This window comes from Daucus carota, chromosome 4, assembly GCF_001625215.2.
Source record: "Daucus carota subsp. sativus chromosome 4, DH1 v3.0, whole genome shotgun sequence".
In the NCBI taxonomy this organism is placed as follows: Eukaryota; Viridiplantae; Streptophyta; class Magnoliopsida; order Apiales; family Apiaceae; genus Daucus; species Daucus carota.
The window spans coordinates 19780934-19791003 of NC_030384.2; the positions used below are offsets into that span (position 1 = coordinate 19780934).

The following is a 10070-nucleotide window of genomic DNA, read 5'->3' on the forward strand; positions in this document are numbered from 1 at the left end:
GATGAACGGGCTCCCTCGCCCCATAGAGGACGTTCGGGTTACATCACCCCGTAAGATGATGAACGGGCTCCCTCGCCCCATAGAGAATGATTGGGCTCCTTCGCCCCATAAGAGGACTTACTGGATTTATATCCATTCTACCCGCTCCATGTTAGCCTCTTGCCATATGGGCCTAGGCCATGCGAGTACGGGCTTCTTCTGACGGCGGCCCTCAAGGTCCTACGGACCTGGGCCCTGATGGAACGGACTGACACTTAGCCCGTGCTAAGAAGTTTGGCCCGAAAGAACTACGTGGTAGCTTGAACCCCTATAAATAGGGTACGTAGGCCTCTTGTGGCTAATAACCTGATTCTTGCGGAGAACCCCTGAGAATTCTTTCTCTCTTTCTCTCGAGGATCAATCCACAAGATCAGCTACATCTTCCATCACCCTCTGTCCTGTGTTCTTCGGATATTCTTCCTACAATCACGTAAGTGCCCACATCTGTTGTTAACCCATTTCTCTCGTTAACATGTGGCATGGCAGTCTTACCTATTGAAATTGTATTGTTGCCAAGAGGTTGCCTATCAAGGTTAGCAAAAGTTAGCAACTTTATGAAATAGTTAAAATACATATATAAGTGCAAAAATGTATATTACTAATACTTCTTTTAGTTCATGAGTGATTTGTAATTTAATTGAGGGGACCACATAAACAACTTTCAAAGGTTGCTAACTATAGGAGTAGAATGTTGTCAAGTTGATAAAAATTTGAATTAAATTAAATATTAATATATATATAATGATTTGGCAATATTGGCAACTATTTTTGCAATCCCTTGTTGTAGATGTTTTAAGTGTCAAATTCTTTTTATGGGACCAACTGAATATCAAATTATAGTTAGTTTCTTAGAGCATCTCCAAGAGACTCTTAAACGAGCTCTTAAATTGAAATTTGAGGAGGTAGAAAGAAATTTTTGCTCTAAGAGACTCTTAGTAGCTCTTCATATCATTAAGACCCTCTTGTTTCCCTCTTCTCTCTCCTCAAAGTTAAGAGTCACTATAAACTCTTAACTTAATTTTTACAATATAATATCCATTCTCTCCAATTACATTTGAGTTTGTGTCATGTACACGTACAAACAAGAATATAATATTAACTTAAGAGCAAGTATAAAGAATATTGTTGGAGTTGAGACTCTTAAATTTGTATTAACTTACCAGGAGTTTAATATTTTATATTATATTTAAGAGTGGGTTAGGAGACTATTGGAGATACTCTTGAATTAATACAGTATATTTCTATTATGTTTTCTTTCATATCATATATGAATAATTTTATATATTTCAATATTAGAAACGTGATATATATATATATATTATCATATAAATTATTTAATATATATTAAATATGTGAAAAATAAAATTTCAACTTAATTTGTTTTTACAAACAAAAATATTGCTTAGTTAATATTTAAAAGTGTCTAATTTTGGTACAAAATTATTTATGTGAAAAGTTTAATAAAATCAAGTATGAAAAAAGTATATTTTCAACTCAATTGTATAATCTAATTTCGATAGAATATGCTTGGTGTACATAATGGTGTACAAAAGTAACATAATGATATATGGTGGGTTTTAATTGGAACGTGTCCTCTGTATTTACATCAATCCCAATTAAAACTCACCACAATATCAATTGCAATGTCATCATGTATTATCTGTACACAATTTTATGCACGTAGCACTACGCATTTTTGATATCTGATAATGGCCATGCATGCATATTGTATCAATGTAGTTGAAGTAGGAGAATGAAACTAGATTATTTAGTAGTATATAAACACAATAGTTTAAAGGCAGGAAAGCCATATTGGGAGATTTTAACAAAAGAAAAAAGAAGATGGCAAATCCCTTTGGGCAATTGGTTGATGATCGAAAGTTAGATACTATGTCTGATTACGTGGGGAAAGCGAAAACGCAGGAAGATCGAGCAAGAGAAGCAATGCGTCTGATAAATGAGCATGACAAGAATGGCAAGGCAAGAAGGTATGTAGACGGACTCAAGACAGAGTATGGTAATGGAGCCACCACTTTGTGCATGGTTTACAATGCTACTGGAGAAACTCTCTACTATAACACCAGTAGAGATTGGTACGGCTTCATTGGTCGTACACCTTACCCTTTTGAGATTGGAAATGGCCAATGGGCTTCCTTCCTCCATGTCAAGAAGACCAGTGCGGCCTCCGGTTCCGAGGCCGCGTTGGTCTTCCGTGGTAAGAACGCCAGTGGACAGAACCGTGACTTCTGCCTCGCTTGGTCTAGCCCTTGGTCAGGTTTGTACAAAAACAAGGTAAATGCAACTACTACAGAAATCTTTGTCTGGGTTTAAGCCGGGCTTTAATCATTTCTGAATTTAAACTCAAAAATGATTTGTGCAATAAGTCATAAGTCGGCTTAAAATCATATTTAAACCAGAAAATGGATTGAAAGCAGAAGTTAGTTTGATCAGATCATTTTTCCATGGACTTAACTTTTTCAAACTTTTTTCGATAAAATTTAATTATAAATTCATAATTTATCTATAAATCACTTTTATCTTTATTATTATGTTTTTAATAATTTATAAGTTATTAATAATAAGTTATAATTACCCAAACATACTTTTGTAGGCTTACTGCGATGTAGGTTCTACTGGGAGTTTCAATCGCAATTGGAATACTGTATACAGTAACTTGCAGAAAAGAGGCGGGTATACACATAGCACCGACGACGATGGAGTTAACATTAAAGTTTCTACTGCTGCGGGCTTCTCTCCGCTTTTTGTTGCAGAAATTAGAACCCCGTTCGCTCCAAAAATGAAATAAATTAAATTATATATGTTGTATAATTTCTATGCCGTGTGTAATAGTAATAATCAAAATCCATTGGATTGTACTTTATTTTATGTACCAATAAAATTCATTACTTGTGCTCAATGTAATCTTTAATATAATACTCCATCCATCTCATTTTAATTGTCCTGTTTGACTTTTGAATGGTTGACTACGTTTTGATTGATATTTACACATATAATATAATTTATAAAATAAAAAAAATTATGTTATTATAAAGTATGTACAATATACTATAAAATGTAATTTTTAATTTTTGGAAATAATAACAAATTTGTTCTTTATGCTTGGTCAAAAATCGGTTAATTTGATCGTTGAAAGTCAAAACAAGACACTTAAAATGAGATAAGAGAGTAGAAAAAGTGATTATTTGAATTATTAGCATGTAAAGTAAATAACAATCCAAAATAAAAAAAAATTGCATGTCAAGGTGAGCAAAAGTGAGGTACTACTGCAGAGTGCAGGCTCCAAGTCCTCATACCTAGCTACACGTTATAGCATGTACGAAATTTAAATTAAAATAAAAAATAAAATTATAAACAATCAATATTTTTTAATTTATGTGTTTAGATAATATTTTAAATTATTATTTAAACTTTTCTAAAAAACATAATATTTTGTATAAATAAATCTATAATGCAAATTTTAATATAATCAAGTAATAAAATAATAAATTTTTAACTCAATTATATAATCAAATTTTTTCTCTCTCTCCATTATACACGATCGGATGAAATATAAAAATGTTTAGGATGGTTAACATTTTTTAAATAAAAATGACATCTTTCAAAAACACAAACTGTGACAGAATCCTCACATACTTAAAACTCTATCCTGATCGCATCAATATGAAGTCTGCGAGGATTACAATTTAAATATGTATATTCTCTAATTAAAATATGTTTATAATATATATTCAAGCTCAGTTTTAATCAACAAAACGTTTTTCTAAAAAGGAGGAGGTTGTTGAGACTAATTCAAATTGATTTCAAACTGCCTTATCCCAAAATCATGAGAGTGTAATTTTAAACATTTTATAATACAGTTGATGGCCCTGTACCTATCCTTCCTAAAATTGAGTTTAAGATTTATGCATTTTAAATTTAATGGAGCCATTATACAATTTTGTATATATACGTGTGAAGATTGTTCAAGTAAATTAGCAACTCACGATCTTGAAAACATAAACTTCTCTAATGAGCTTGATTGAGTATTATTATCTTCATATTTATGTAGAGAATATAGTTTGAGTTGTAAAACATTTTATTTCTTGTATTCATTTGTATGTAAGTGTTAGCCTTTGAAAGTGAACAAGTGTTCTAGTGTTAGAACAAGGGAGTGGGGTAGATTAGTCATATGGGTTCTATATTGCAGAGGGTTCAAGGAACTAATGAATTCAAGGAATGGAGTTCAAGGAATAGAACGGATACTAAGTTGGTAATGTAATCGAACGTAGACCATTAGAAGTAGAGTTCGAACCTGCCTAAAACGTCTTGTGCCTCCTTTACATTTCTAACCTTACCGTTCTAATCATTGCATGCGTAATAGCTTGACATATATAGCTCAATGCTGAAATGAGATAATAAGCCATTATCTAGTTCACTACAAACTGCTTTAGTAACCGTAAGCTATAATAGTTGGTAAAAGATAAAAATAGTCATCATAAGTTATTATACACCTATTCACCCCTCCTCTGAGTGTAATTTCATTTGGTATCAGAGTTTTGGTATACTAACATTTCTCTAACAAGAAAAGTATCGATCTAAATGGTAGAAAACTATAAAAAAATATATATATATGCACGTTCTCTGATTAATATATGTTTATAATATATATATATATATATATATATATATATATATATATTCAAGCTCAATTTTAATGAACAAAAAGTTTTCCTAAAATTAAGAAGGTTGTTGAGACTAATTCAAATTGATTTCAAACTTCGTCAACAAACTGCCTTATCTCAATATTATAAAAGTATAATTTTATACAGTTAATAATCATGTAACCATGCTTGCTAAAATTGAGTTTAACATTTTCTTTAATGTTCATGCATTTTAAACTCAATGGTGCCATTACATGATTATGTACATATATACCGCTGAAAGTTTTTCAAGTAAACTGGCAACTCATATCTTTGGCAACTCATGATCTTGAAAAACATACAGCTCTTTAATGAGCTTGATTGCATATTGTCTTCATATCATTTATTGAACATAGTTTGAGTTTTAAAACATTTTCTCTCTTGTATTCATTCGATTGTAAGTGTTAGTCATTGAAAGTGAGACTGAGCATTCGGTTCGGTTAACCGAATACCAAACCGAAATTACTGAAATATTTCGGTTTTTAATTCAGTAATGGTTTTCTGGCTATTTCGGTATTTCGGCTTATTCTGGTTTTTTTACCGAATTAACCGAAAAAACCGAATAACCAAAATAATTAAAATAATATATATATATATATATGTTATATTTTACCCATAAAAATTTATTTTCTAATAAATCTTAATTTCTTATATGTGATATATATACCATGTTAAAAGTTGAAACTCACTCGGATAAACCTAGTTCAATTAAAGCGCACACCCTAAGGCCGACTCAACTGAGCAGTGATCACCTCACCACTCACCAGCACGGGCGCACGGCAACATCTTCGATTCTTCGTCTTCTTTGCCTGATTCACCCAACATCTTCTTCTTCTTCGCCTGATCCGCAGTCAACTATGCTTTACTTTAATTTTATTTGTATGCACAACACTCTATGCCACCCTGTATATCCAACTTTAGTTTTACGAGATATGTTGTGTAATAACAAAATAAGCGAACATCTGTTAACTCCTGACTGCATATATATTTTGTTATTTATTGTTTTTTTTTCATTCTGCAAATGGCTCTAACTACTGAAATGATGCTATTGATGTATTAGTTTCAAACTTTAAAATTTAAATGATTTAGTGATGTTTTTCTCCATTATTTTTGTGAATTTTCTCAATTATTTTTGTGATTTTTGTTGATTATTATAAAATTTCGGTTTTTTATTTCGATATTCGGTTTTAATCGAAATAAAAAATTATGTTCGGTACAATAACCGAATTAAATTCGGTTCACTATTCGGTTATGATTTTCGAGCTTATTTGGTATTTCAGTTATTTTGGTTATTTCGGTTCTTTGAAAGCGTCGCCTCACATTAAAATGTCCTTCATTCAATAAATTCAAGCCATTGGGGGGGGGGATAGTTGTTACGTTTGAAAATGGGAGACGTTGTTAACGGGCCTCACCCTAGATTCACCCGTCAGAGGGGTCCACACACCAGTATTGCTGGATTACAACTAGATATTGACCTCGCCTATTACACGTACCTCGCACAAAGGAGGTTAGCCTCGTCTGAGAATTATCAGCCTCACCATTTTCGTGTTCTTGTACTGAATCAAGTCTATTAAGTTTGATATTGAATTCTTCTAGAGCTCAAGACCACCTTCAGCTTTGCCTACAATGAGGATAGAGGGCTAGCTAACCCATACAGCTGAATTTAAAGATGTCCATATAATCTGGACTGGGTGTCAAAACCGGGATATGTCGGATCAGTCCATCAAGTCTCATGCTTCTTAAAAGAGGTTGGCCCTGAACGACTTATACTTGTTTGACCTAAGGCAGTAGCCAACTTAGAAATAAGAAATCTATATTGATTAGATTACTTATTCCCTAATAACTATGTCTGGCTTGATCCTTATCGATAGGATACATATATGTATCCTATATAGCCATATGATCAGCGGATAAGTGACAACCTTTGCAAACATGAATACTCCTTCAATTTTCTGAGAAAATTCTGATGACCAAGCGATTTGAGACAAAACCTGAATCACGAATCCTACACCCTTGTATGACATCTTCAACCACTACCATTTAGTAACCATGTTCCAATCTTGTTTTCACCGTATTTCTCGATTAACCGGCATTATGTGTTATTAAGCTAGTCTAAATGTTAATGATTCGGTGTAAATGGAGTTGTATAAACTGTTTTATTTAAAAACGATCTTACAAGTGACTAGGTATGGACAACTGATCCATATAACTAGCTAGGTGTGTGCACGGGTCGATTCGGCTCGGTTTTCATCTAAAATCGTTACTGGATCGTGTATTTCGGTTCGACTCGGTTTTTTAGGTAGAAACCGTAACCGAACCGTTTCAAACGGTTTTTTTCGGTTCGGTTAACCGTTGGTCGATTTCAGTTTTTTCCAGTTTTTATATGATTAGAAACTAGTATACAGATTTAATACTATTAATAGTTTTAGAAAAATATTTATATACTTATTATTCAATTTCTCTTACTAAACTATATGATTAATATATTGTAGCGCACGCGCACACACATATATAAAATGTTATATATAATAATATATCATAAATGTTATATTTTTATTATATATTATATAAACGGTTCGATTTTTCGTTTCGGTTTTAGGGGTAAAACCGTAACCGTTACCAAACTGTTATATAGGTCCGGTTACGGTTTTTTTTTTTGTTTTTGTCGGTTACGATTTGTTTTCGATTTTTTGGCTCGATTTCGGTTTTTCGATTTTTTTTTTGCCCACCCCTAAAACTAGCCTCTTTGTCTAATTAAAGCTTCGAGTTCGAAATATAATTTTATCAGTCCAAATCGAAATTCCCTTAAATATTCGTTTGCACTCTAACAAATAAATAACATTATTCTAATTATAATAACGAAACTTGAAAATAATAAACTTCAATATGTAATATACAAATTTATTGGAAAAATCAAGATTTTTGGAATATATTTAAAATCGAAAAATAATTAAAAACATTTTTACTCATATAAATCGAATTTAAAACCATTTATTAAAAATAAAATTAATAAAAAATATGTTTGGGAAAATTAAATAAACTAAAGTATAAAGCAACTTATATATGAAGTTTCTTTAAAAATAATATTATAATATAGAGTATTACTAATTTATGACATTATATTATAGTACTATTTCAACAATAATTTCTCTCTTGAAAAATAGGAAAAGGAAAGAAGTATATATTTAATTCATAAAAATAATATGATGAATGATTGTTTTTTTAAATCAAACATCAAAAATGAACCTCAATTTTTAAGAAAATATTATTGAAACAAGTTTTTAAAATATTATTTTGGATTTTAACTGAGGATCTGGATATAACCCAAAGAAGCCGCCTCCTCCTCTCCACTCATCCACTAGGGTTTGTACATTTTCAACTAAATCGAGGGGCTTCCACTGGTTTTCTCCGGTGGAAAACCCCAACTCTTTCATTATCTTTTACTCTCATTAATTTTCTTTCAATAAAACTCAATTTTTTGGGTGTTTGTGTGTCTCTCCTTTTGAAGTGTGTGTTTTGTCTCTCCTTTTGGAGTGCTTTGTATGTTTTTGTTTAGTTATGATTACGTTTATTTCGTATTGGATCTGTTGAGAACGAGTTTATTGATATTTTTGGTGATCTGCAAAGATTGTATCGAATTTGAGACGGTGGTGATTATTACAAGAGCAAACCTTTCACAATCAAAGATTGTCCATCCATCATTGGTTTACACTTTCGGCATGTCTATAGCTGGTATCCGGCATGTAGATTGTTGGGGTGCTTTCGGAAGGTCTATAGCTGGTGTCTGGCATGTAGATAGCCGTGGTGCCGCTTATCCAATCTCAATTTATGCGATTGGTGTTTCCGAACATCGGGCTAGCAATGAATTTTATGTGATATGATCAATTGCGATGTTACTATTTCTAGAAATGTTGGTGCAATTTGGATCACTTGGGATGTCTTTGATTTCGTTTTTAGCTTCAAATTTTTTTAAATTCATTGTGCCACCTGATTAAACGACCGGGAAACAAATTATCTAATTAATTTTAGTATGTTATTTGTTATACCACCTGATTGTATCAACAGTTGAAGGTTTGTGCCGGTTATATTATATTCAAATTAATGAAATCTTCTTACATTTGTCAGTAAAAAAAAACTGAAGACCTGGATATCAAACGTGTTTGGAGTTGATCTTATCCTTGAGGGATAGGAACCACTGCTAGCACCATTTCTTATTTTGGTGGTCCGGTATTGTGATAATAACAAAACAGACTGTGGTCCTGTTTGGTCCATTGTATAATGACCGTGACTCTTTTGGGTTTGGTCAGTGTAAAACGTTGGGAACTTATTAAAATCACTAGACAATTTTTTCCAAAACTAAAATATTGCTTGACAATGATTTTCGGATTCTACTTATATTTTAAAAAGTTCAAAATTTATTTCTCTTCCTCTTCTTATTATTAAAAACTAGCTTATAATATTTGCAATTTTGTTACATATATTTTATTTTTAATTGTATTTAAAATGAATTTGTTTAAATTAATATACTTTTCATTAAAATACATTTTAGATAATTAATAAATATTTTTGGGTTAATATATATTTATTGTGTGTTAAATAACTTTTCTTATTCGACGTGTTAAATAAGTTCTTAAAGCTAGGCTTTAAAACAAATAATTAAAAATCGAGCAGAAAATATATGTTTTCATGAGAATATTTGAATATTTTATAATTATAAAAAAAATTATCAGAATATGTTATAAATTAAGGAGGTTTGGAGCTCCGATAGCCAGTAAAAAAGTTAATTGAAAATTGTATCAAAACCAATATTTTCATGACAATGTTTTATGTTTTAATTTAATAAATACATCCATAAAAATTTGTTATAAAATAAAGAGCAATGGAGAAGAAGTACTAGCCTTAATGTTTTGCCTTAACAATATTAGCCTTAAATCGATATAAAGCAATATCAAAATTCAAAATTTATAGTTATAATTTAATTGCTTGCATCATTATAATTCTTTTTTATATAATAAATTATGTGACAATTTTTTGAAATTTGATTAAATATTATTGACAAATTAATTATATGTTCTTTTATAAATTTTGTATGTATAATATTTATTTATATATTATAAATTGGTAGTAGAAATAATATGTATTTTTATCATCTATTTATAAGTATTTTTTTAATATTAATATGTTATTGATAGAAACTTTACATTTTTATTTTTTAACTAATTCCATATTATATTTTTTTATATTTTTATTTCTTCGTTTATAAATTAAAAAAATTATTTATATTGTATGAGTCCTATTATAATTTAAAAGGATAATGATGTGGGTTTTTGT

At 30.7% G+C, this 10070-nt stretch overlaps 1 protein-coding gene across 1 annotated transcript; it reads left to right on the top strand.

The window, feature by feature from the left end:
* Window positions 1–1758: 1758 nt before the first annotated feature.
* Window positions 1759–2956, top strand: LOC108216807 (23 kDa jasmonate-induced protein). The gene is made up of 2 exons (XM_017389648.2): window positions 1759–2331; window positions 2651–2956. The coding sequence occupies exons 1-2, from the start codon at window positions 1882–1884 to the stop codon at window positions 2843–2845; spliced, it is 645 nt and encodes a 214-aa protein (XP_017245137.1). The 5' UTR covers window positions 1759–1881; the 3' UTR covers window positions 2846–2956.
* The last annotated feature ends 7114 nt before the right edge of the window (window positions 2957–10070 follow it).

Excerpts from the sequence above, each read along its gene's own strand:
- LOC108216807 (XM_017389648.2), top strand. The coding sequence starts at position 1,882 with ATGGCAAATCCCTTTGGGCAATTGGTTGATGATCGAAAGTTAGATACT. Across the intron at positions 2,332-2,650 it reads CAGGTTTGTACAAAAACAAG|GCTTACTGCGATGTAGGTTC; the intron begins GTAAATGCAACT and ends ATACTTTTGTAG.